This window comes from Suillus discolor (assembly GCF_016758755.1).
Source record: "Suillus discolor strain FC423 chromosome Unknown F5147scaffold_8, whole genome shotgun sequence".
In the NCBI taxonomy this organism is placed as follows: Eukaryota; Fungi; Basidiomycota; class Agaricomycetes; order Boletales; family Suillaceae; genus Suillus; species Suillus discolor.
Window position 1 is genome coordinate 667,461 of NW_024541255.1, and position 27,124 is coordinate 694,584.

Genomic DNA, 27,124 nt, shown 5'->3' on the forward strand with positions numbered 1-27,124 from the left:
AAGATGGAACAATATGCAAATGTGAGAAATGGAAATATATGCACTAGGGAACTTGGTGGACAGTGGATGGATGCTTCCGGATGGCTGGCACTATAGGGCGCTCAAGCGTGGGAAAGTGCGCATGCATATACATCGTGAAGCATGGGAAAGGTACGCGCGCGAGTTGCGCGTTGCGCGGGAAAGCTGCGCCTTATGTAGGAATAGCTGTGGATAGCATACAGAGTGATGCTACAAGTTCGTGCCATGTACTCCCTAGTGAAAACTGCAATATTGCACAGTGAGAGGCACGAGTCTCTACAGCGCATCGGCTTGCATCTGCTTTTCTTTGGTTCCATTGCACATCCTTCCCCCATCCTATCCATGTCCTCCACTTGTCCATTGGTGTGTATTTAACTTGATTTGCATTAGACTGATCGTATTTCCAAAGCTATCATATTTACATTCTCATTACTTGCATTATGGACCCTTTTTACATACTACCGCTACCTACTCAGCTCTAAAGAGCACTTTGTGCGCTCTCATATATACTAAGTACTTACAATTCTCATGTATCTTCTTTTTCCCACATTGCAATTATCATCAGTTTTCATGCAACACTCAAACTGAAAATCTCAATCTTCAGCACACTACCATGTGTGCATCTCTAACAGCCGCATTAACATTTGCATTTCACTCACTGCATCTATCGTCAAACTCTCTTCCCGTTTCATCGCTGCGTCGCATTGCTTTCATGTTCACGGATCTTCATATTTATCCTTTGGTTCGGCCGCACACTTTTGTGCTTCATCAAACCTTTGGCCACACGGCCGTGCATTGTATCATGCTTTCGGTGGCTCACTTGCGCTTGCATCGCATCAGCGCAAGTTCTCGTGCTCCTTCCATTCTCAGTTACTCTTATTAGTTTTAAAGTTTCCCCTCACATTTTACTTAGGGGAATCGTTTTGAGTAGCAATCCCCTTGGGCCGAATCTATACTTGCATCCAGAGGTCTATTTGAGTTATACCACACTTCACCCTTTCTCCCCCTTTTACCCCTTCTCATCTAGCTATCATTCCTCGCACACAACGGTCTCCAATGCTAGCTTGATAAGTCCAGGGGCATCAATTTGAGTGTCGATGCCCTTCTTCCCCTCACATATGTTCTAAACAGGAGTGTGAGCAAGCTGCCATACTTAAGACAATGGTGATCACATACCCCAATAACAACTCCGCATTTTTTGCAAGCTCCGGCACCTTCATAGACTGCAGTGATCTTGAGTAAAATAGTCTCAGTGAGAGAAGCAGCATATACAATTTTCCCCAAGTGTTTGCATTCTGTAGCATAAGCTGCATGATGTAATGAATACCTGATAGAGCCTGCAAAATTTGATGGGGGTATCACAATGGGGCCAGCGAAACTTAACAGTGTCATAGATGAACCTTGCCATGACATAGGTATCATAATCTCTGGCCCTATGGTGTGAGACACCTGTGAAAGGTGAGGTACAGCCACTACAGCAGGAGGGTTAAGTGTTGCTGTCATCAGCTCAGGAATGGTACTGATGCATGTTCTGCTTACACTTTCTCTGTGCTGCATTTACAGCCTGTTGGATGGTACACGGGTCAGGAAGGACACGGTGTTGTGTGGCACTGAGCATTGAACTCTGCACTGGGTGCTCGAATACCTGAACACACAGAATACGTTCTTTGAAGTAGACACTGTGACAGGGCACTTAAAGGGCTTAGAATTTAGGAAAGAATAGTGGTTCATATTGGGTACTCATGACATGAGGCTCCTGAGAGTTCTAAGTTCAGCCAGTAGTAACTGTGGTGACATGCAACCATGTGGTTTGCTGCAACCATGCAGCCTGTGGTTGCTTGAAAGCCTCCTTGGAGTTACTTGACCTGCTAAATGTGAGTTGAGAGTATCCCTACATGAAGCTTAAGTGAGGTACATACTGAACAAGGCTCTTGATAAAAGGTATAGATAGAGAATCATGATGTCATACAAGGCTTCTGGAGAATTCTGAGCTCTTGAGAGTTCTAAGTTCGGCCAGAAAAGGTATAGTCACTAGATAGAGAATTATGACACCAGATGAGGCTTCTGGAGAATTCTGAGTGGTGCACCTCCAAGTTTTCTGTGAGGTAGTTGCTGCACAGCCTGCACTTGACTTGGGAAATGTGAGGCAGACTTGGACCATTACCCTGTGCATGAACTTCCAAACTACGTAAGTCCAAAATGTGTTTGACACTACATATAGACTGACATTGAAGCTGTTGAGTGCATGTTGCGATGCCCAACCAAAACAAACCCACACATCTGTACCATATTTTGACTTGACTCCCAGCATTCTGAACTATTGAGTAGTGCCACTGGAGGTTATCACACCTCATATTCTTCGCCTTTGGAAGGCCCGTCAGAATAATCGGCAGATTGTTCAGGAACTTCAAAAACATATTGGCACAACCCGCTATGGCATTGGGTGAGTATTCCAGATATCTAGTTATCAATGTTCAACCTCACATGCTCTGTGATTGTATGCTAGCCTTACCTCATTTCTCAAGATTCGGAAAAACATGGGTCTTCAACGAACCCGTCAACAGGGTCACACCATCGAGACCATTCATGACACAGTGTCCAACCTGCATATTACCTATCTGAGTGCTGGGGTACGTGAAATGGTGAGCTTGCTATTTCATAAAAGGGAAATGAGTGTGGCCAGGTGATATCTCTACCTTCATACTGTTGTATGAATCACTGACATCTGGGTTTCACATCCTAGGAGGGTTGTGATGGAATACTTTGCTCTGTATGAGCCAGAACTTGTCCGCCAGCGTAAGGCCTGTTGACTCAGAAGGAGACGCTTCTGGGCTGCAGGGGTGAATGACCTATTTGCAATAGATCAGCATGACAAATGGCTCAAGTTCGGTCTTGGGCTGCACACTGGCATCGAGCCTTTCTTTGGTTGGATCATGTGGATCCAAGTCTGGCACTCTAACTGAAATCTCCAGCTTATCCTGAGTTACTACCTTGACACGCTCGAGGCTCTCGGCCATAAGTGTTTCTCATGTGATATCACTCACAGTACCTACTAATTTGATCCATGTTTTAGATATGCCAATGGTGACTCAAAGTGATCCAGGATCAGAAAATTATGGGATCGCAAATGCTCATACGATGCTCCGACAGTGGCATGACCCATCTTTATATGGCACCCTCCAGCATCGCTGGATGCGAAGCAAGAAGAATGTCATGCCAGAGATTGCATGGTCTCAGCTGTGCCGCCGGTTCACACTAGGATTTGAGAGTCTTCTAGAGCATGACATTAATTCTGGCTGGTATGATTCTAATAATACTCTTCAGGTGTGCACTACTTTTTTATGCTTGGTCTGAGTGCTGGGTATGACATTGGCCTACAGAATGGTTTTCCATTGGATTTTTATACTGTGGCTTCAGAAGGAGCTGGATGCAGGTCCTGCATATTGATCTGAGAGGGCAAGGGACACAATGGGCACTGTTGTCGTGGCAGACTTGAGCACCTGCGGTGCTGGAGAAGGATGAGTTGTAGTGAAGTAGTCAGTAGATGGATCATAAATGTCATTGATATAAAAATGACATACCTGTGCAAGGTCTAAGAGTGGCGACAGTGACACACAAGATGGTGGGACTGAGACATGCAGCCAGGTATGTTGAAGTTCCAAGTCTGAAAAATTAACAGGTGACTGGTCAGTGAGACATTACGCAAAGAGAAAACATACCTTTTGTGCTGTTCATGCTGCTCACAGCAGAAGTTTTGAGAAGCTTGTCCATGTTTCTGATGGTGATGGTGGCATTCAAGCTGAATTCACTGTTCAAGACAGCTGCCTTGGAGAGTGTCAAGTTCGAGTAAGAGAAGGTCGTGTAGGAAAGACTGTGACTGTCCAAAGAGACTTGAGCGCGAAATAACATCCATGAATGAATCAGACTCACTTACAACAATTGTGAGAGCTTGGCTTATTACATAAGCATTGAAGTTTTTGTTGCCCGATGAGGCTTTGTTCTCTTTTTTTTAGGTCACTGCAGTTCTTCAGTACCTTGGGATGTCAATGTGTAGTACTCAAGAGGCTAACACCAATGCCTGAGGATACATACTGAAAGTGGGTCTCCTACAGCGGTTACTGATATTTTTGTAATGTCACATGATCGACACAACTCCAAAGAACATGTATGCTGGTGCCGCTTCTCAACATAGATGAGGCATGGAATGATGTATTGAAACCTCTCAATCACAACAGGGACCTGAAATTGTTTAAGGATATGTGAGAGAAGGAGACGGAGGGTACAAGACATCTTTCATGGATCTGGAAGACGCCGCAGAGATGGTTGACTGGGTATGTCCTAGTGTTTCTGCTGTGTTGCAAGCAATAACTACTTACATCCAAAGTCATCTCTCTTGATGCAAGGCTCAACAAGATCACCCTCTTCTTCGACATCATCAGTGAACTGGTGAACAAATGAGAATGGTATTTAAAGTAATATATTGTTGAGCATTGCAACAATCAGTGTAAATTTGTTGACCACTTTCACATGGGAATGTTTGGCATTGTCAAGGAATGAACAAAAGTCAGCATTGTGCAATCAGGCATCTCAGCTCAGGATTATTTTACCATGTGCTATCGATAATACTTTGTTGAATGGACCATCAGCATTCTAAATTAACAGTTTAAGAAGCAGCAGAGTTGTTTGGACTTTAGGGAGTTATTTTCGGATCTCAGAGCATTGACCTTTTCATAAATAATTCAACATTGTTAGGACAAATAACTATCTTGTGCCATTGCTACAGGATAATCCTAGTCTCACAACTGGCAAATTCTGATCATGCATGTTAAAATTGCCATAGTGTATCAGTGTGTTGTGCTTCATGCTTCGTCGCATACCACACACGATACATATATCCAAAAATTGAGTTTATCACACATACAAATCAGGAGGCATTAAAATCATAATGACATTGGTAACAAAGGGTGTATCATAGGACTGAAATAATGCAGCGGGACAAAGAGGATATGTTAATCAAACTAAAGATGTAGAGTGAGATAAGCAAGCAAAATGTCAAGTAACTAGTCAGAGTCGAATGTGGTGTCCTCCATTTGCTGTCTCTGGGAAGCAAGACTGTTGACAGACATGTGAAGAATAACATCCGGTGTTAAGTCCTGACGATGATTTTGTCCGAACACTTTTCTACACAGGAGGTTAGCAATCCAGGCGAGTCACTGATGAGGTCGATGACTTACCTGGTCTACCATTCAAGAAGCTTGTTCACCCTCACTAGCACAGCTGGACCTGGAGGATCCTCAAAGAAGTCTATAATGTTGTTCCAAAAAAATTGATAATCGAAGTCTCCATCAACAGTGCGCCAGGAAGTGATGTTGGACAGTGCGAATCAGATCTGGATAATTCAATTTCAACTTCACAGTAAGAGAGAAGCATTGATACTCACCTAGCAAGCTGCATATGCGATCGTGCAAGGAGTTACCTTCCTCATACCTATGATGGGGGCAACACATGTTTTCACTTTGGTGTGATCTGATCATCTCTGGGCACGTTGGTGATTCTCAATGATATCAATGCCATTGCCATCACCATCAACTTTGTTGGCCAAGGAGGGAGATGTGAAAATGGCTTTGAAGCTATGCAATGCAATGAACTAAAATTTAGTTAAAAAAAATCAGGCCGCTGACCATGACTAATAGCTTGGACTTGAAGAGACCATGCTCCAGATTCTTCATATTGGCTTCATAATTTTCATACATGAACATAGGCCATGAGTTTTCAGAAACAATAAAAGTGGTGGTACGGTCACGAATTCTGGCCCAGACACTGAATAACATTATCAGTAACATCTGAATGACGAGGATTATCACTTACACTGGATCTTCCCAGCACCATTCCGCTGGGCAGAGTAGCTTACCGCACACATTGTTCATGAAACCTCAATGGTGCTTATTGTCTGCTCTTAGAAACAAAGGTGGACGACACTCAATATTAACCCATGAGGCCATGAGCTCTTTGAGAGTTCCCATATTGTCACCACGAGCTTAATCTGCTCCTCACTTGAGCTACATTGCCAATTAGCACAGAAGTGTGACAAAAATACTGTAAGAAACCTGTTTGAGCATATCCTCTGACTCTTCGAAATCAAGACTTGCAAGCTTCTCATGGAACCATGGCAATGTCTTACTGAGTTCAATGTAGCCGTGCTGAAGGTGGTTTTGTCTGTTCATTGTTAAGATAAACATGGTACCATGAACATGGATGCTTACTCAATTGTGTGGTCACTGTCTAAGTCTTCGCAATGCCGGTCATTCTTGGCAACCAGATCTTCTAATGGAGTGTAAAGAACAACCATCCTATGAAGTGCTCATCCCTGGGGAACATAGTAGGTTGTTTTTCTACAATCAGGAGCGTTAAACCTGCTTTCAGATGTTTCCTCTTCACCCAAGCTTGAGGAGACGTTGAGACACAAAGAGATACCACTGGAGGAGCAGGAGCAGGAGAAGGAGTAGGAAGGTTGCCAGCACAGTCACTCTCAGGCATCGACATACCAGAGGAGGATGAGGAAATGAGCACTGACAGTTTCTGTGAGATTTTTTTATACTCGTCTATGCCGAATGACCTAATGTAAGCTTGGATGGTTTCGTCTGAAATCAGCAGTGGAATTCTTGCCTTATATGGTAGCCCAGAAAGTGTGCTTCCTGTTGATCTAGAAATACATGAAATGACAGGTGATATCTTGGCCTTTTTGAGTGGTCCAGTTATGACCAAGTTTTGATATAAGTGTTGTCGATGACCTAATATAAAGCGAAGAGGTTGAATGAATTGGTCTCAAATCGGTGGTGAGACTCTTGCCTTGCTTGGTAGTAGTCCAGAAAATGTTGTTCGCACCCAGTGAAGTAATCATATCGGGTCTTGTCGGAAGCCCTTCAGGGTTAATATCAAGATCAATGAGAGATGATGTTGGGACTGCTGCAGCGACGGATGTACTAGTAGATCTTGACTTTGCCAGTGCATGCAATGAGCTTGGTTTTGTAGAACATGACATGTAGATGATACCTTTGAAGGACTACTAGTAGATAGATGTGATTGAAGTGATGAGATACGTACGTACAGATCATCATCAAAAGAGAGTCTGACCCTTTCTTGGGGCACCAAAGTATTCACCATAGTTGGCAAGTTCAAATGCAAAACCACTGGCAGCTGCCATGGCTGCAATGGGATCACTGTAGATGACAGATGCACCACCACCTGCGACCATTATCCAGACACAACCGGTGGGGCTGAGAAAGGTGAGCTTGAGAGGTCGGAAGCATCAAGTTTTTGAATATAGTAATACATGGAATGAGTATGAAACGATGATCATCAACAACTATACACCTTGGTTGCAGCTGGAGCGGTCTCGTAGATGGGGAGGAAAGGCAGGTTCCTGCAACTGATTCAACCCATGGACTCAGAAACATTGGAGATGTGATGAGATGAAATAAGGACTTACTACTCAGGCTGGCCCAGTCATCCATCATAACACTCCTCTTGGTTTCAAAAGGAAATCAGATTAATCTTGGCGATGTGAATCCATATGTCAAGTGATGAGCACCAATTGATGATCAACGCTCAGCTGACAAAGCTAAACATGAACCTTATGTAGTTTGTGATCGATCCAATCTAGGCTTCACATGTGCACCCTCGAGTCTGTTTACTTAAGTTTGCAGGTGAGTAATTTACTTTCACTGTTACTCGCTACCAACTATGTTATCAGGTTGGGGCGATCAGCCTTGATCACAGGGTGATTATCAGCCTGAGCAACACATGACTGAACAACTCCCTCCTGATTCTCATCCATTTGATTTCCCTAACTACGATAACTATTAACATGACTATCAAATGGTTAGTTCTCAACATCAGTTGCCACAGCCACCTCAGCCTGACTCATCTCACAGCCTGACCTGTCTCAGCCTCATCTTTACTATCATCACAATGTGACCACACTGCAGTACCAGCAGGTCCTTCAAGCGAGGCCGCAAATTATCCTGATTAATCATCATCATGGGGCTTGCAGTAATGTCAGGATGGTGACTACCCTGCCATACTGGGTGGCTATCAGTCACACCATCAATTGCATCAGGACCATAATCAGAATGAGCTGGCCACCATGGCTATCACAAATTCAATCCACTATCCTTTGCCTTCTGTACACCCGTTGCACTGGCGGGACCACCTTGTCCATCCAAAACCCAAATGTTTTCCCGATCCAACCACAATAGGCTTTTTAGACACATTGCAGCAGCCTCTCCACATCTCAGCTGCAGGTCCAGTAGTGGGTGACGGGGTGGTATTCAATCTGTTTCCCCACATCCTGGCTGCAGGTCCAGTAGCAAGTGATGTGGTGGAATTCAACCCATCTTTTCTCATCAACTCTGAGCCAACATCGGCCGCACCCAGCATATCCACCCTCACCCATCCACCTAATCATGCTGATGATGTTACTCAACACTTGGTCATCACTTCCTCCCACCACCGCCTCCAGGAATCCAGGGGGGCATCTTGTTTGTCATGCCAGGGCACCAGACTCGCCAAAACCAAAAGCTCTGCAACCACAAGCTCAAGCACGCTGACAATGGAATTGAGGCTCATCCCATACGGCATTCCAGGGTTTTTGTGCAAGTGCAAAGAATTAATCAAAGTAGATGCCTTTTGCCAAATGTTACTACCCTCGCCCGATTCTTTATGTCGAATGGTGAAGTCTTCATGGGACATCCTGACTAGATCCCTGACTGATGGTAAGGTTTCTGAAATTTCAAGTAATCACCAGTATGGAACTGATTGGGAGCAGAATCACTTTGACAATGGGCACTAAATCATGCCAAAAAAGATCAGATCTTGAAGCTCAAGCCCATCCTTATAGAGATACTTGACAATGTGAAGTTGGTGGTGAGGTCATTTGTATTCCACAAGTATGACCTCAGGTTCGACTACACTGTGACATTGAATGTTTCATATATTGCTGAGCATGCGATGCGAGTCCAACATCTTGTAGAGAATGACCTATTTTTGTATAGCCAAATATCTGTACATGCCACAGTACTACCCTTGATCATGATTCACTCATACATTGAGTTGCATTTTTTAGGTTGAGGGAGTCATCGTCAACATTGCCTTTGCAAACCCTGCGATCCTCACGACAATGTCATACTTGTTACATGACAGCGAACACCAATATCACTGGTATATCAGGGATAATCTCAATGTCAAGCTGTTTTTTGCAATCATGGCTACTTTCTGCCAGTGGGCACTAGAAGAACGCAGTACGAAAGACATATTGCAAGCGTGTTTATACCTGAACTAACTGTACTCATCTTGAATGCTATAAGCGGATGCTGGAGGCCATGAGCCCATCGCAGCTGGCCGCACTTACAGCACTATTATTTAGTAACAGTTCTGTGCTCACTGGCCCGGTTATACACACCCAATGATCAATCTACGTACAAGCGGTATCATATCAATTTACATACTGGGTATTGTGTCCCTCTAGCTTTTCTAGGAAGTGATGAATTCACCTTGTCCAACTTTAATTATCAGGAATATTAATGGCTCCAGAACTTTGACTGACAAGATGACAAGACGATTATCTCATGTTTAGTCCCAGTTTACATCATGTATCCTCTGAATAAAGTCTTTGATTTTCCTTGGATATTCAATGTCATTTATATTTGGTATTTGAAGTAATACAGATCTGCCAGCTAGGTACCAACAATTACATCAATTCTGACCTACCAGCTTCTGCTGCCTCCTGATCTTTTGTGTGCTCAGCACTCAGTATCCACCTCCAACAGCTGTTCAAAGCCATTTAAACTTGTTAGGTTTGGCACAAAGCTGAAAGTCACCGCATTGCTTATATAACCACTAACAAGAACCAAGTCAATTTGGTACTAAAGAATTAGGTGCTAGTATCAGAACCCTCCTCTAGAAGTTGGGAAAGACTTGGTTTACCTTATTTAGAATGTCAAAAACTTCCCAAAGCAACTTGGCGCTAGTTGGGCAACCTAGGGTAATGGCCCATGCTGAACTGTGACACAATGTTTCAAGGTATTGACTCTACTGACCAGTATGAGTAGTAATAAGTTGGGACTCGTCGTCTTTTACATTTTTGCCACTGACTCAGGCATTAACATCTTATCATACCCCACAAAACTTGAACCAGTCACTCAGAGTTGCCTGCTCAGTAAAGTCGATGACTCGCCAACTCCTGCCAGTGTCTGGCACGGTACCATACAACCCCGTGACAGCATAGATATTGCCATGACAGATTACTACTACTAAGTCTTATTAGGCAATCACTCTTCATTCTGCAAGTTGCATCATGACGGCCAGACTGAAATGATATAAAGGCTGGGTAGCTAAGAGCAAAGTAAGTCTAATTCACTGCAGGCTTTTCCCATTTTCCTCCACCAAACATCCAAAAACATTGATTGAGAAGATAGAAATTTCCCCTCATTTTTCCTGTCAAAACATTGAAAAAAAGTAATTCATGTTTCAATGATGTTCTGTGTGTGGGACATGATGCAAAAATTGATCATGTTCCTTGAAGGATAATGCTGTATTTTCCATCTATTGTCTTTGAAATAACAGCTTAAAATAATGTTGATTTTCTTCTCTGTGTTTTTCAAATATACACAGAACATTTGAAAAACATAGTATATTTGAAAAACACAGAGAAGAAAATCAACATTATTTTAAGCTGTTATTTCAAAGACAATAGATGGAAAATACAGCATTATCCTTCAAGGAACATGATCAATTTTTGCATCATGTCCCACACACAGAACATCATTGAAACATGAATTACTTTTTTTCAATGTTTTGACAGGAAAAATGAGGGGAAATTTCTATCTTCTCAATCAATGTTTTTTGGATGTTTGGTGGAGGAAAATAGGAAAATGCCTGCAGTGATTGTATCATTGGTTCATGATGCACAGCAACACTCAGAGCCCCACCTGTTATACTAGAACTCATGACCGTGATAATCAGGAGATTCAGCCCACTCTTTCATGCAATATAAATAATGTCACAGATTCCATCCCATCGACTTGCTGATGCACTCATCTTCAAACTACAGCATATCTTCTTGGTGCCCATAAAGAACTGCCCAAAGTCACTGATAAAGAGGTCAACCACATCCACGCCATTCAGTTATGCTATTCATCAGAAGCTCAGGCTAGCTATACAGAAGAAAGACCCAAGCAACCTCAAGCTTTCAAGAAAGGTAATTTTGATGCGTCTTGAGTAACTTATGTGAGATACTCACATCTCACTAGTCAAGTTTTGTATTCCTTTGAATACCATGGACAAGAACAAATCTACAACATATGTAGACCATTTTTACGCCAAGTCAGACCACCCACTAGCTATACTCGACTCCATGAGGGCCGTAATGAATTTTTTGTTTTTTTGTTTTGTTTTTGAATCCTTGGTTATTGTCATTTGGGGTGAAGCCCTATGATGGACACTACATACGCTATAGTACTGTTGCAGCGTTCTACTGGAGTTTGTGTGGTGTGTACTCTAAGCAATGGTTCTGGCTTGCGTGGGAATGGTGGAGGCCTTCTTCAGGCACTCGGGTTGATGGTGGTTGATGGTGTTTTTGCCTTCCTCTCTACTTTCCTCTCTACGTTCCTTTGTCTTCTTCTTCTGGGGGGTTCACATCGCCAAAAATTGTCTCCATCCTCCTCGTGTGTGCAATATATGTTAGCGTGGCTCTCATCCCCTTCTTCTCGCTCAAGAGGTACCTAATGTTGCATTGCCACAGGCCAACTTCCACTCATAGTGCTTCTCACATTCCTACATAGGCTGGGCATACTAGCAGGTAGTGGTGCACTGATTCATTGTGGTCTCCGCATTTGGGGCACCGTGCAGTGGGTGATTTTCCGATCCGTTTGAGATACTTGTTGAGTGCGATGTGGCCTGTGTGGAGTTGGACTAATAAGGAGCAGTGGTGCCTCAGGAGTTTCTTTGTCTTCCCTTCATATTTCTTAGATGGTGCTGATGGGTCTATGGAGTTGAGAAGGGCGTGTCGTGGGGATTTCCTCATGATGGTTGTGGCTTCTTGCTTGATCTTGGCATAGAAGTATTGCTTGAGCACTGACTTGCTGTAGGGTAGCGTGCGGGTTCGCAATGAATCTTTTGAATAAATATGAGCACTTGGGTTGGCACCTGTCTACAGCCCACCACATGGACCCACCACATTGCCTTTTGACTTCCCAGGACATCACTAGTGCTTTCAAGGCTGTGAGGGTGGAGCAGGTGTCTGGACAGAAAAAGAAGAAAGTTGTGATTGAAATCATCAATACTGTAAGTTCTTTTTTGACTCAATCGTGACATGACAGCTCAATAACTTCTTGTGGGACTAGATATCAGTACCAAAAGGAACACAAATAAAATCACAGGCAGGTATTGTGTCTGATCCATCCCTTCTACTATATGTGAAGGAACTCGAGAATGTGAAGAGAAGATTATGTTGCTTTGAGCATCAGCTCGGAGGTTCAGAGAATACATTTTGTTGGGTAGATGTGTCACAGCCAGATGCTCCACACTATCCAATATGTATCCAAGACCTCCAGGAGTGGGCTAAACATCTGGTATGCACACATTTATATGCCTCTAAGCCTACTATACATTCATCTGAATCATTTAGTATGACACTCGAGATCCACATAATCAAATTCTATGTCTCTCCGTCATGATTTAATTCTGAAAGTTTCCCTCATTCCAGGTCATTATCATGATTTTATACCTACTGTTAATTGCTAGCGTGATCTCTGGCCAAATCTAACATTACCTACTAGTATACAATGTTGAACATGTTAACTTGAAATCAGTGGCTGATATTACTATAAGAACAATATGATTTCTGCGGCATCTGAAACACAAAGATACAGTACAGTGATACCATACTGGGAGTTCTTTGCTAATACCCAATATGTCACTAATGTTTTCTCTGTGTGAACTTATGATCCAGGCAGTGGTGCTGACATAGTTAGGTTGGGCTGCCAGCTTATGGTTGTTGAAACTCTGACTCTCACACACCAATGATACCAGTTGATATCTTCTGAGTCTGGAAGTCAAGCTAGAGGCCCCTCCGAGACCGTGACGAGCACACTAACATATCCTCCTTCCCTGTTATTTCTGCACCTCCTCCAATTGGAGTCTCTAATCCTGTTCATTTCGAGAAAGTGTTGGGGGTGCCTGCTGATATTTTTGCCAAATAATCTATCCAGGATCATAATAACACTCCTCATGTCACAAAGCACCCTGACTATGACAATGATCATAGTCAGATAATGGGCCCCATAAACTCCAATCAACAATCATTTGAAGAATCTTGTAGTGGTGTCCAACACTGTACCACTCAACCACTTTCAAAGGACCTCCCCCCATAACATGCCATATGTCATTTTATGCAAAGTGCACTAGCCTCAAATTCAGGCCCTGTTAAGAACATGCTCGAGGGTTGGACTGATTCCGAAGGGCTTGGCTTCAGCTCGTGCGCTGCGCCCCTTACCCGAGTATGTGCCCTTAATTCAGATGACATCCGGAGGAAGTCCAAGGAAGTCCGTAGGACTTCCGAAGGAGCGCGGGAAAGTCCGGATCCGGATGAGTGCGAGAAACTTCCGGAGGGGTGTGGGAAAGTTCTGGAGGAACTTCCGGAAATTACTATGAGGTTTCGTCCTGGTACAGATATGTGTAATGGCTACTCAGGATGAATCCTGAGGAGAATGGAGACAGAGGAAAGGCTGCAGGGACAAAGTCCGAAGCAGAATAGGTCTGGAGGACCACGGGAAAGTTCTGGAGGAACTTCCAGAAACTTGGAGGAGTGGAGGAGCGGAGCTCCAGCCTAGGGAATTTCTCCCTAGGCCTGAGATGGATATTGACTAAGTCGGAGGACTAGAACTAGTATGAGGACTTAGTGTGAGGTCTAGTGCGAGGACTCATATGTGTAATATTCAGACTAAGGAAATACAGGAGTTTCTACAGGGTTTATATACTATGGAGGACATAACGGAGAATCAGTCAGTGCAGTCTGAAGCTATGCAAGGCTGTGGACGGAGTGTATAGAAAAGTCAAACACTAGTCTATCGGAAAATAGTAAATGAAGACGGAAATGAGAACATAGGAAAATAAAGGCGGAAATGAAATGAGGTACAGAAAATGAGTATAGACTAACTCAAGAAGAAACATACAAAGGGAAAAGGCACGGAAGATAGACGCGGGTCAGATCCGGATGTCTGGATGTCCGGAAACAGGTGATTACCATAAGGGGATGAGCGCTGATTTAAGGTTTGGGTTCGGATATGAAGCATAGGTCGGATCCGGAGATCCTGGCAAGTGGATATCAGATTGAGTGTCCGGGTTTTGGATCTGGATGTGTGGATATGCAAAGGTACAGGGATCCAGGTGTACAGGCATCTTGACAGATAAAGGACATGGACAGGGGGTCTGGAGGTCCGGATGAGGCGTGGGAACATTGTCGGATATAGGTCCGGAATACGGGATATGACAGGCCCTATCAACTAGGAGGGCATGTCCCTACTGCTCTGGAACACTGTTTCATGATGAAGAATCTTCTGAAATGCAACGAGGTTGATCTTAGTCTGGTAGATGTTCATCAGGTATTCAAGCACTATCTACTAGTCACAGGTCATGTCACATTGACAAGCATTGTACCAGGGCAAAGAGATTTTCAAAAAAAGCATGAAGGCTATGTCTGATGAAACTGTCTATACAGCTGTCATTGCAAAGCGAGCTGACATTGAAAGCAAGAGCTTACGGGCTCTTGCCACAGCTTGGGAGCTTGAATCAGCTGAGAAACATGCAGTACTTCTTCAGGCCATTTTCAAGAATTATGCTAAACAATATGCTAAAAGCATGCTAGAGGCTTCTTTTTTTAACTACTAAGCACCATTACGGTATTGACAAGGATGATAGTCATTCAAAAACCATTTTAACGTACCTTGAAATCAAGGCTGACATGCAGGAATAAGCCAAAGTGTTGCCATTTGTCATGCTGGTCTTGTGTCTACACATCATTGACATCTGCACACCAAAAGTGTTGAGATGGGAATGAAGTGGGCTGCTTCTAGAGGCTACTGAGAGACCAGAAGAGATCAGACTAGAGTCCAGAGTAAGTTGCCTATCTATTAAATAGTGTAGTGAAGTTGTACAGTACCTAGAGTCCAGAGTAAGTTGCCAAAGAGGCAGGAAGCACTGGACTCTGGGATATGGGTGACATATGGTAACAAAATGTAAACAGACAAGCCACAATCAAAGGGATAAGTAATAACTCGACCTAGGGATGTCCTAGGGAGGTCAGAAAGTCATGTAAATAGGTAGCAAAGTGTGAGGAATGATACCATATGTGTAATGACATAGTTAGACATATAAAAGACATATAAATGCATACTGTAGAGGTGAATGATCATATAACTAACAAAAAGTGTCTATGCTTCAGGTGGCCATGACATCAGGCTTGGACAGCACTAGGTTCAATGATTTTGAGTAGCCTTACAATCAGTGGTCTTTTGCAATTTGTCAGGTACTAGTGCTATCAGAAAAAAATAAAAAAGATACTGAGGTATATGAAAACCAAATTGCTCTCGAAGGTTTCTGTGGATCAATTCAGCTCCTCTGTGAGGAAAGTGCTGGTGAATTTCCATGACTTGCTGCTCAATGGACTCCAGGGTATGTTTCTGTTGTCTGGCTCAGTTTCCAGCCCCATGCATTATGCATCGCCGAAAACTGACCATACTGATGTAGTAACTTGTGAGTTTGCTTCACCTCATAGTCTAGTACTCTGTAATGAACTTACCTTAGCCCATACTTCTCGTTATCATAGTGATCCTGGAGGTGGTGCACAATTTTCACATCATTCATCCCAATATTAAAATAAAACTTTGCATATTCTTGAATGTCTTGAGCTGGCACTATTGGTACTATATATTAGTTAGTGACTTGATAATAAATATGTACCCAAAACTTATGGCAGGGCTTATGTTTATTTTATATACTGTCTCATGTATTTTAGGACTTCTGCTATTTGGTGTATACTATATGAGTAAGCAGCTCAGCACTGTCTGCCGCCTATACTAACCAAATTCCTCATTCCGATGTACCCTGTCATATACCTAACCTTCTTAAATGGAGGAAGGCATTACTCCCACACCCCTTACCCTTCACCACTACTGTCACCATTGTCTACTCCCCCACCATAGGCATTGACAATGCCTTCCACACTCCTCAACTAGGTTCTTTGGTCATCACTATTACATGACATTGTCTGTTGAGCCATGTACCACTATCCTGGACATCAGCATTGTCTCAAGGGCACCACTAGCACCTATCTCTCAATGTCAATACCATCAGCACCATCTCTCAAGAGCACCACCATTGTTGCTGTGCTACCTAGTCTATATAAATTTCAACTTACCGTGCTGGGGAGGGATGATGTTTTCAATGTGATAATGTTCTGCAAAGTGTTGCAGGTGGTGGACTATGAATTCCTCACTGAAAGCCTGCACAAAGGTTGATAAGTCTCCTCTGATACACTCTGGCACTTCATGAGATTCATAGTGCTTGATGACTTGAACTTTGAGGAGTACAAAAATCCAATAGTAAATGTAACTGGAAATGAGACTTCAATACTCAAAAGAAAATATGTGCATTTACAAATCAGCTTAGCTACCTTAAGCTGGCCTCAAGCCAGCTCAAGCTGCTATTCATAATTTTTGGCTGACAGTTGGTTTGTGGGACTTCATGTGGCTAATGAACCAGACCAAACTATATATAAGTGGCCTAGCTCACCCATAGCCGAACTGCAGTTGTACTACTGAGAATACTGTATTTCATTACAATATGAGCAGTAAGCTACCCATATACTTGTATATGCTTAGGTCTACAGCATAGATGTGAAAGTATTTTAAGCTTTTAATTAAAAGTATCATTTAGAAGAACTCTTTATTAATGCTATACCTAGAATCACAAAGGTATGCTATGTGATTTCGTCAGCTAAGAGCTGACGCACAAGACTCTACAGACTTACATGTTATCATTTAAAAGAACTGAGATACGTGTATCATAGTGGTGGGGACTTTATAGTGAGTAAAGCTCATGGCTGCATACATTAACAAGCCAATAGCATATTAATAAGGTACGTCATGCATGGCTTGAAGCTTGGTGTGCATGTTGGGAGACTGATCCACGGATAGGATAGTTCCTGCTTCCATGGGTGTTTGGACATTCTTGGCATCGCCTAGGTGGAAACATTTGACAATGGTTCAATGTATGCTTTCTGTGAGAGCGTTAAGGTGCATGCAACTCTGTCTCTGGTTACCTTGAGAGCTAACAACCAACTCAACTCTCCTAGGTCAGAGATCTTGAAATATTCTTGAAGCTCGGCCTTGAAATAATGGATATAGGAGACATGGTTGTGATGACAGCCATGTCATCTACTGACACGGTGATGACGATGTGTTCATTCGAGGTGCATTTAAAATATACTGCCTGATCCACCTTCAATCAACTGAATCCCATTTCATGAAATGCTCTAGCCAACTCTTCTGCCCACTCGAACCCAGCCTGCTTTAGCCCAGGTAAGCTCCACTTCAACTTCAGCACCTTTCCCTCCTGACCATCCTTCAGATATCCCAGGAGCACTCTTATATAGATTTTCTCCTGCAGACTCGCATAAAGGTATGCACTTTTGATGTCTACCTAATGTATCTCTCAGTCCCACTGAGCAGCCATTGTCAGCATGGTACATATAGTACTCATATTGGCCATAGGTATGAATGTTTCAAAGAAGTCAACTCCATACTTCTGGCATTAGCCATTAGCGACAAGATGGGTGTGGAGCTTGAGCTTCTCGCCATTGGGACCACATTTCATGGCCAGGACATAATGGTAGGGGATTACATTTATGCCTTGAGGTGCATCTACTATGTCCCACATACCTAACTTTTCGAGCTGACTTATTTCATGGTTGATGGCTTCCTGCCACTCAACAGCATCCAGACCATTCAATGCTTGTTGTAGAGTCAGCTCTGTTTCTACTGCTGCTAAGGTGAATGTGCGCTTCTTTGTCTAGAAGGTTGAGTTCTGATGCTTCCTGCAGGGTTTCTAATGCCATGCTCACAGTTTCTCCCTTGTGGAGTTTTACATAATAGCCTGGGTCAGTTGAACATGGATGACTCTTAGAGTTGGTGGAGTTTGGGAATGTTCCTGTCGTAGAGAAGTAGATGACTAGAGTTGCTATTGCAAAGTGATAGGGATAGGCTAGATGTTCTTTGGTGTGTGCTTGCTATTAGTGATCGTGGACTCTTCTTTGTCCATGACATGCACTGTCACTGGTGCAAAACTAATGTTACGCTCGACAGATACCCTCCTCTTACCTGACTAGTAGACCCAGTATTCATTGCTCTACTTATCAATACTAATGAAAACAACTTCCTTGGCCTTGACTTCAAGCTTCCCCACATATTGGAGATGGACAAATACTTTGGCGCCAAATTCATGCACTTGTGAGAGGGTGGGCTTCATCTTATGGATGAGCTTGTGGGGAGCATGACCTGGGATTGCACTAGAAGGTAGCCTGTTCTTCAACCATGATGCATAGCTAACAGCCTTGGCCTATAGGAACTTGGGCATGTCCTAGGCCAGTAGCATAGCTCTGGCATGCTCTACTAGCATACAATCAAGTTGTTTGGCAACTCTGTTTTGTTGAGGGGAATGATAGACAGTAAGTTGTCTGTCTATACCCTGGTCCTTGAGGTACTTATTAAATTCCTCACTCAGGTATTTTCTGCTGCGATTGGACCATACTCTTCACAGACGTGTGCCAGGACACTGTCTGGTAATCTAGGCCTCATACTGTTTGAAGGCATCCAAGGCTTCATGCTTGTGCCTCAAGAAGTGCAGTTTGATCTCCCAACTGTAATTATCGGTGAAGCTGACATAGTACAGTGATCCCATGATGCTTAGTGTCTGTGTGGGCCCCCACAGGTCCATATGGACTAGCTCTCCATAGGTGAGCACTCTATTCTTTGTCTCATCTGGGAACAGTTGATGTGTGGACTTTGCCTTCATGCAGGCGTCACAGAACTTCGGCTGTGAGGATCAGCCCATTGCAGTGATTCTATTGGTCAAGATAAAGGTAAAAGCCATCTTAGGTGCATAAGGGCATTATACATGTGGCAAAACCTACTAGTAGTACAAGTACACAGATACACAAATCATGGAACAAGTATGTAGTGATGAAAGTAAACTGCATGAATGGTAGTAGTATTAAATGTCAGCAATAATATGGGCAGCATGACTCAGTCCAAACATAACAACAATGCAAGCACTAAAATATGCATATGTATGGACAGACACTTGTCCTTCCAGCTTAAGCCTAATGGTTATTCACTCTTTCCTTCACCTTCTTGGACTTCTTCACTTTGACTTAGTAACCTTCCCATTACCAACCTTTGTTTTCTTCACTGAACATTCAGGTTTAGCATCAATCAATAATCCAGAGGAGTGTATGTGTGGCCGATCAGTTGAGGATGAAGTAGTGGGGATGGATGAGAGGCTAGTTGTTAGATCAGACAAGAGTGAAGTACTGGTACTAGCCTGAGCAACTGATAACTTAAACTTGTTATATGTGTGGTGGTGACAATCAATATAGTGGCAGTAAGCTATAAGATAGATAGTCTTTGCCCCTCAGGGCAGTTGAGTACATGTTATAGTCACAACCATTATGATTAGTTACCCACACACTACGTTACAAGGAGAGCAGTCACTTCATTTTCGAATGGACTGCACGCCTAAAATGGCCAGCAGGAATGGCAGACCGATGGAAGACATCCTCACACTAGGGCATTCACGAGTCCAGAGATGTAGAAAAGGCAGGGGCCTTATAGACTAGTTAGTACTGTACGACATAGGATACTTTACCCCAATGGACAGAAATTGGAACCCAAAAAAAAAATAGATGGCGGTGAAGATCTGCATCAGAAAAAACTGTTCTGCTATATAGCTCTATATAGCTCTATATAGTCACAATAGTACCCAAAGCCACCATAGGATCTATAGACAAGTGCCTATTATAGAGTGCAATTTTGCTCTCTAAAGCTGCTATAGCTGGAAAAAATATACCAAAACTATTATAACTCTTGGTAGTTTTGCCATTGTAGCTCTCAAAGTCTAAAAAATGCGAAAATTTCAAATTATATTTCAAGGAACTACTACAACACATAAACTACTAACTACAAAAGAGGCAAAAATGCGAAAATAAGGAGCTAGAAGGTGTCAAAGAGGGAAGAACAGAAGAAGAGAAAAAGACTTACCAAATACTCAAAAATGCGAAAATTATTAAGTGGTGGGAGGAGGAGGAGGAGGGAAAGGAAGAGGAGGAGGGGAAGGAAGTAGGAGCTAGAAGGAGAGGGTCAGAGAGGGAAGGAAAAGAAAAAAAAGAAAAACAAAGACTTACCAAATACCCAAAAATGCGAAAATTATTAAATAGAAGGAGAATGAGAAGGAAGGAAAGGAAGGAAAAGGTGGGAAAAGACTTGTGGTTGACCGCACTTTTGCTTATATAAGCTGTGCCAAACAAAGCCACATCACAAGACTTGGTGAATGTTTGTCTTTGCACTATCGGGGCTATGCAAGCATGCAACAAAGTGCAGGGCAATAAGCGAAAGCTGTCGTTGTGCCAGCTCCTTATTGCCTAGGGGTCTATAGCCCGATGAGAGGAATCCTCATTGTGATATAGGTTATCCCACATTCATACACTCCCCTAGATTGGGTCAAGGCCAGCCCTCATCACGCAGGGTCCATACATCAAACTCCCTTTCCACATAAAAGGCTTAGGAGTAGCGTAGTCTAAACACAAACAGAGGTAAGGCGGTTAGGGTAGTGGTAAGCCCTCTGATGAGACCCTTCGCAAGGTCGAAACCATTTCCATCCCTGCCGCCTTACTAACTTTTCCCTCCCACTACTGACCTGGGCCCTATCTTCAGAGAAGGCAGGCAGCTGGAGTGGTGTAGATCAGTGGTCAGCCTGGCCCCTCATGCCAAAGACCAAAATCTACGCTCACCATGCAGCGGAGGCCTCGTTCCTCGGCCCCCTCGCTAGGGGGCCTAGATTGGCAACATTTTCCGATGAAAATCAAAGTTATAGCCTTTGTCAAGGAAAGTCTATCCATGGTCTTATGATATCAATAGGTCAAGATCTTAGTGAGTTATAAGCAAAATACTTGAAAGTGGATAGTTCAAGAAAGCACCTTGACTGTGGGAACATTTTCCGATGAAAATCAAAGTTTTAGCCATTGTCAAGGAAAGTCTATCCATAGTCTTATGACATCAATAGGTTAAGATCCTAGTGAGTTATAAGCAAAATACTTGAAAGTGGATGGTTCAAGAAAGCACCTTGACCGTGAAAACTTTTCCAATAAAACCCCAAGTTATAGCCCTTATCAAAGTTGCCATAGAGCTCTTTATAGAGCTTTATAGTTCCTAAAGCTGTTAAAGTTAGGCCATTTTGGATGCTATCCATAAAGCTCTCTAGTGCAAAACAGTTTTTCCTGATGTGGTTCAGAGCAGCCTCCTACATGGAGTCCCACACAGGATGAGACTTGCACACACTCTGGATTGTAGGCTCCTCTAACTCCATCACCTCCATCAATGATACTCACTTAAGATGCATTCAATATTGTCCATCTTGATCTTAGGGTAGATTATCTGTAGTGTGTTAATATCTCTGAAAGTAAATAGAAAAATGTGGATGTACCCCTTCTGCAAATGTCTCTGCATCCTTACTATTGAAGTCAAAGTGACTGTTTGTGCCATGCTTAAATACAGTGTATTGGACCTCACATACATTAATCCAGATGTAGGACTGGATGGTGACCAGCTCAAACCTCAATAACTTCTTAATATGATGAGGGATGGAGTTTTTGTAGTCCATGGTGGGACTTACATAAAGGACTTGACTTGCAAGGCTATTGTCTTTTGGATATTGTCATTTACTCCATTCTTACAATGATATCATCAACACATAGTTAGTCTCTCCAGAGTTATTAGACATCATTCTCAGCTTCTGAATCACTTATACTAAGTGGTTCAAGGCTAGTTTACCATACTGTAGGTAGGGGTAAAGGGGAACCAGGAAGGGTATAGGTATGGTGGCAATATAGCTGAATTAGTGGTGGATGGTCAATTGCAGAATGAGACTGAGAAATGTTGGAACGAATTAACAGTAGAATACAACATGCGTAATGCGCAGTCAGAAGGAGACAGAAGAGGGAGAGCCACATTGGTGGCATGAGTCAGGACAAGTGAGAGAAGAGTCCAGGTCAGTGGTTGAGTCATAGGAGAACAAACATATGTGCACATTTCTAGGGAAGGCAATAATGCGAGGGATGAGAATGGTCCTGAGGATCCAGTTAACAGATATTTGGTAGAGAAGGACGAGCCAGTAAAGGGTGACAGTGAGGATGGAAGGAAAATGATAGGGGGCTACGTGACTGATGTTACTTGTAACAGATGTGTGGTTGGCTGTTCATGGATAGGAAGTGGTATCATGATTTGAAGCTCTTGCGTGTCTTGGAAGTAGTAGAATCTGTTAACAATGTGGTCAGCATTGATATTTGTGTGTATGACTAAGTTGCTAATAAGGTTGACTTTGCTCTGATTCCAAAATCTGACTCTTCTAATATAAATACTAAGATTATGGCATACTCTACAGGTCTAATATCGGTGATTGCCTTGGATATTGTTCAAAATCACTCAGTAATCAGTTCAAAGGAACCTACAAATGTGTTTGGTTGAGAGTTTTGAAGAGCCTCAAGAATAACTGCACACCACCCTAAAAGAGATAATTAGGAAGAAGTCTAGATAGAACAAATAAGCAAGCTGAGAAATCCTAAGTCAGGCTTAAATCATCTTGATTATCTTTGAGGTCAAGTCTTGATTTTACCACTGCTTTAAGATCTTCAGGAACTTACTGGGTACTTGGTCTGGTAGGAAATTATTGCAGGACTTTGCTGATTTTTGGACATGCACACATGGAGAGGAGGTAATCAGAAAGTTCAAGTTAGAGGGTGGTGGCAGCCAGGCTTTGAATTTGTTCATTCGGAGCCCAGAGTACATTTATGGGAGTTTGGTGAAAGAACTAGTGAGCATTGAGGGTACTAGTAGTATGATGGCAACTGTCAATCCAGCTAGGCAAGTTGTGCCAGTCAGCCCACCAGTAGGTATTGTTGCAGTTTAGTCAGCTAAAACTACATGTTGCTACCTCTGCGACTACTGCTATTGTAGAAAGATGTTGTCGAGTATACATAGTATCACAATTAATGATGGTGTGTTCATAAATTAGACCCATTACTTCACTTGTGTAACACATTGGACTTACTGTCATCGGTTGACTCAGTACTGGAGTTTCCCTGTTGTTTCCCCAGGATGAAGGTTTATAAAGACTCTGTCTTTGAATCTTCACTGTTACAAGGGTAGAGGTCTCAGATTGCCACCACGCCTACTCCTGCTGTTGTACCTCTCATTGTCCCCACTGCTGCTACCCACATCATTGCTCCCCCCACCACTGCTGCACACATTACTGCTGCCCCCATTGCTGCTGTCTCCATCACTACCATTCTTTTGTTCTTTCTTACATCTATGTTCAGGGAGTTGCAAAAGGCAGACAGTTCACACCAAATATCCATGTACAAGCACATGACTAGCACTTCTGCCTTATCTCTGGACGATCATATACCAGATTTTAGCATTGATGAGATGCACTGTCAGTTAGTGATGTTTGTAGTTGTGGACAATCAGGTGAGTTGGTATTTACTTTCTATGTTTCCTCATTAATTGATCTGCAGGCAATAAACATACTTGAATGTGTGGAGTTTCAGTGCCTGATACGTTTTCTGCAAAAGGATGTCAATGAGTCAGACATTCTCCATCACACCAAATTCCGTGAATTGATTATTGTCGCATGGCACAAGTATTTCCAGGTATTGAAAAGTGATCTTGCAATAAGTGTCTGGTTGTTGAGAGTCCCATCAAGTGTCTTACATATTCTTACAAAGGGCACAAGGAAAAATATTTTTTATGTCTGACCTCTGGTCAGATCAGAAACTTCGCCTATTCATGGCACTCACTACCCACTGGATTGCCAGGGAAGAGAAGATGTCAGTGCTCATCTTGAAGGCAGCCTTGATTGCTTTCCACCATGTTCCAGGGAGCCATACTGGCAAATATCTTGGTTCAATAATACTACATCTCCTTGATTGTGCTGATGTCACAAAGGATGTCAGTGTTTAGCTGTGCTATATGGCACACTCTGACTTTATTTAGCCTGGACACTTCACTTTGGACAATGCAGCAAATAATCAAACATCCATGAAGGAGCTCTCCCACTTACTTGAGAAACACCAGATTGATTACAATCTGATTGAAAACAGAATTCCCTGTTTTCTGCATGTGATCAACATATATATAGAGCGAGAGCACTCTCATGTTGGGTAGTGCGGTTCCAGCTTTTGAAAGGTTACTTGAGGATTGGAAGCAGTTGGCCGATGGGGCCCCGCACTATGCGCCACTCATCAACATTGGTTTGACTTGGGCGGACAAGTATGACGACCAGATGGCCTGCACGAATGCATATGCAGTTGTGATGTGTCAGTCCCTTGCATTTTCAAAAAGGTTGATGTCTTACGATTGGTTTTAGTTGTTGATCCCACATGCTGAATGTTGTGGGCTACAGATCATTAGGACAAAAATTGAATTAGTTCAGCCAAGGAGTTCATTATCAAACTAGTACATCTATTTAATCAACAAGAGCATGCACTCATATGTCCTGCAGATGCATGCCAAGAGAGCACAAAGGACCCCTGACATACCAGTTCCAACGAACTGAGTCTCAAGACTACAGTCACATATGCTAGGCTCATGTATCCATGGACTTCCTGAGAGGGATGTGCTACCACATTGCCATAATATTGTCCAGATGGTTAATCAGGAGTTCGAGGCTTACAATACAGCTAATATCAGCCCAGAGGGAACAAATGTACTTTTCTTCTAACAGGTGAGAGTCTTGATCTCTATTAAGTTACATCTTCTGTTGTTGACCATGAGGTTTTGACCAGATGTCTGAGGCAACATTCCTAACAGTTTACACCATTGCTATGGACTACCTCCCAATCCAGGCATCTGCTGTTCTCTGTGAGTGTGTTACAGGGATCTGTAACACCGACTAGAGCCTCAGCTCTCCCTACGCCTGCCCCCGCTCTACTAGACTCCCCGCGCAGCGATGCGCCGCCCGCACCTAGAAAGACAGCGGTCTGGACCGCTATGACCCCGCCTGGCGCTATGACCCCGCCCCTGGCCTAGACGGCCTTGTACCTGAACCATGGAGGCTGTACGCCTCATGGTCACCCTAGATCAGCGCATGCATACCGCATGTCACTTCATGAAGATCCGGAGCGCGCTTGGCGCTTCCTGTACCTATGCCCAGCTGCCCTTGGCGCAGCATGCTTGATCAGAGGTTAAGCCTCATGTATCTTATCTGAACCTCATGTCTGGCTATCATAGATTTACGATATACTATTGATTACAGACTGAGCTAGAATACTTGTAGTACTTCCCTATAAGTAGACACAGATTATTGTACTTAGACTTTACTTTAATCTACTAGGTTCATTCCCAGAACTTGCTCATCTAAGCCTTAACCAGCTTCCTTGTGTGAGACCGCACTTCTAAGTCGCCCCCATACGACTTAGCACGTATCCGCTAGCCCTGCATCTCGACGAGCGCCGTCTTACCGAGATCGCCGGAGGACCCCTTGACGCTCCGTCAAAGCCAGACCACGCTCAGCTTCAGTAGACTCATTCGAGTCGTCGCTGAGAAGACCTATCCTAGTTCGCACACGCCGACCGACGGTCAGCGTAACAGAGTGGGTATTTTTGTCAAGCAGCGAAACATATATGAAAAACCACAATTGCATCAGCCCAGTCCTCATGGAGGCACTACAGATAGTGAAGTTCTCTGTGAAAAAGGAGTGACTTAAATTTACCAAAGGTTGGACGGCATCACAATGGGCCATGGAAGGTGCGGTGGTATCTGATAATGGTTCTGATGAGCTTTTGGCACCTGTCTCCAGTGGAACTACAGGTGACAGCCATGCATATGACACTATTCTCAGAGTCATTGCAGAGCACAATGTCTTACTAGGATATGAAAACAGTAAAATCACTGATTTTCAGTATCCTACCATGGTCAACAGTTCAGACAAATACCAACGGTCGATAATGTGGTTGTTTGTGGGAAAAGTGTGTTGAGTTCTCAAAGGAAGTACACAGTGACTAAAGGGGGAACAGAATCAATAACTGGCTTAATGCAGTGCTATGATCCTAAAGAAAGTCAATAACTGGCGCGATGCAGTGCTATAACTTCAATGAATACAGATGTACGACTATGCAATGATTCTCAGAGCTATAACAATACTCCCTATCTTCACAAACCAATTGGAGATCAAACTAAGCCTCTAACACGGATTAGCCCGAACTAATATGTGGCTTCAAAACCTACTTTCTGCTGCTCAGGCACTATACGATGAGTGTGATGCAGGACAGACCAGAGTACACCCTCTTGATCTAGTCTTAATTGGGCCAAGTTCTTAATATTAGTGACTGACTGTTAGTCTTATTTGTCTTCCCTTGCTGATGAAAATATGTATATTCTCCCTACAGAATCGATTTCTTGTGTCTAAAAGAGAACTGGAATATATCTGCACTAGATGACTGATAACCATGTATCAGCTAGTGTAAAAAGTATGGCTTAATGTTGGCCTCAAATATGCTTCTGTATGTTATGGGAAACAGTGTCAAAAGTGGAATGAAATAACTTAATATTTCACTCAGTATGTCACAGAATGTCATAGAATTTTCCAGACTATTCCACCAAACTCCAGTATTGTCTAATAGAATATTCTAGAAGGCTATGCTAACCTGTGCTACAAAGCTATGTACACTGCCTCTGCACTGCCTGAATGCTGTACTCTCAAGCTGTGTTCAAACTTTGTT

General features: G+C 43.1%; 6 protein-coding genes across 6 annotated transcripts; 1 reads left to right on the forward strand and 5 right to left on the reverse strand.

The window, feature by feature from the left end:
* Positions 1-1,048: 1,048 nt before the first annotated feature.
* On the reverse strand, positions 1,049-1,636 carry F5147DRAFT_769737 (uncharacterized protein; the record flags this gene model as incomplete). The annotated part of the gene is made up of 3 exons (XM_041441065.1): positions 1,049-1,141; positions 1,195-1,490; positions 1,558-1,636. The coding sequence occupies 3 exons, from the start codon at positions 1,634-1,636 to the stop codon at positions 1,049-1,051; spliced, it is 468 nt and encodes a 155-aa protein (XP_041296998.1).
* Positions 1,637-3,431: 1,795 nt separating this feature from the next.
* Positions 3,432-4,451, reverse strand: F5147DRAFT_649664 (uncharacterized protein; the record flags this gene model as incomplete). Its single annotated transcript, XM_041433355.1, has 6 exons — positions 3,432-3,518; positions 3,600-3,682; positions 3,738-3,908; positions 3,953-4,052; positions 4,111-4,257; positions 4,395-4,451. The coding sequence occupies 6 exons, from the start codon at positions 4,449-4,451 to the stop codon at positions 3,432-3,434; spliced, it is 645 nt and encodes a 214-aa protein (XP_041296999.1).
* Positions 4,452-5,078: 627 nt separating this feature from the next.
* On the reverse strand, positions 5,079-6,367 carry F5147DRAFT_649665 (uncharacterized protein; the record flags this gene model as incomplete). The annotated part of the gene is made up of 9 exons (XM_041433356.1): positions 5,079-5,199; positions 5,253-5,257; positions 5,288-5,322; positions 5,459-5,505; positions 5,534-5,640; positions 5,700-5,838; positions 5,887-5,924; positions 6,126-6,234; positions 6,282-6,367. 9 exons carry the CDS (start codon positions 6,365-6,367, stop codon positions 5,079-5,081), a joined length of 687 nt encoding a protein of 228 aa, XP_041297000.1.
* Positions 6,368-8,164: 1,797 nt separating this feature from the next.
* On the forward strand, positions 8,165-9,358 carry F5147DRAFT_649666 (uncharacterized protein; the record flags this gene model as incomplete). Its single annotated transcript, XM_041433357.1, has 3 exons — positions 8,165-8,792; positions 8,885-8,943; positions 9,143-9,358. 3 exons carry the CDS (start codon positions 8,165-8,167, stop codon positions 9,356-9,358), a joined length of 903 nt encoding a protein of 300 aa, XP_041297001.1.
* A 7,044-nt stretch (positions 9,359-16,402) lies between these two features.
* F5147DRAFT_649667 (uncharacterized protein) lies at positions 16,403-16,911 on the reverse strand (the record flags this gene model as incomplete). Its single annotated transcript, XM_041433358.1, has 4 exons — positions 16,403-16,467; positions 16,493-16,686; positions 16,748-16,824; positions 16,867-16,911. 4 exons carry the CDS (start codon positions 16,909-16,911, stop codon positions 16,403-16,405), a joined length of 381 nt encoding a protein of 126 aa, XP_041297002.1.
* Positions 16,912-20,663: 3,752 nt separating this feature from the next.
* F5147DRAFT_649668 (uncharacterized protein) lies at positions 20,664-22,008 on the reverse strand (the record flags this gene model as incomplete). Its single annotated transcript, XM_041433359.1, has 7 exons — positions 20,664-20,778; positions 21,046-21,075; positions 21,140-21,182; positions 21,471-21,605; positions 21,737-21,782; positions 21,832-21,891; positions 21,922-22,008. The coding sequence occupies 7 exons, from the start codon at positions 22,006-22,008 to the stop codon at positions 20,664-20,666; spliced, it is 516 nt and encodes a 171-aa protein (XP_041297003.1).
* Positions 22,009-27,124: the final 5,116 nt, after the last annotated feature.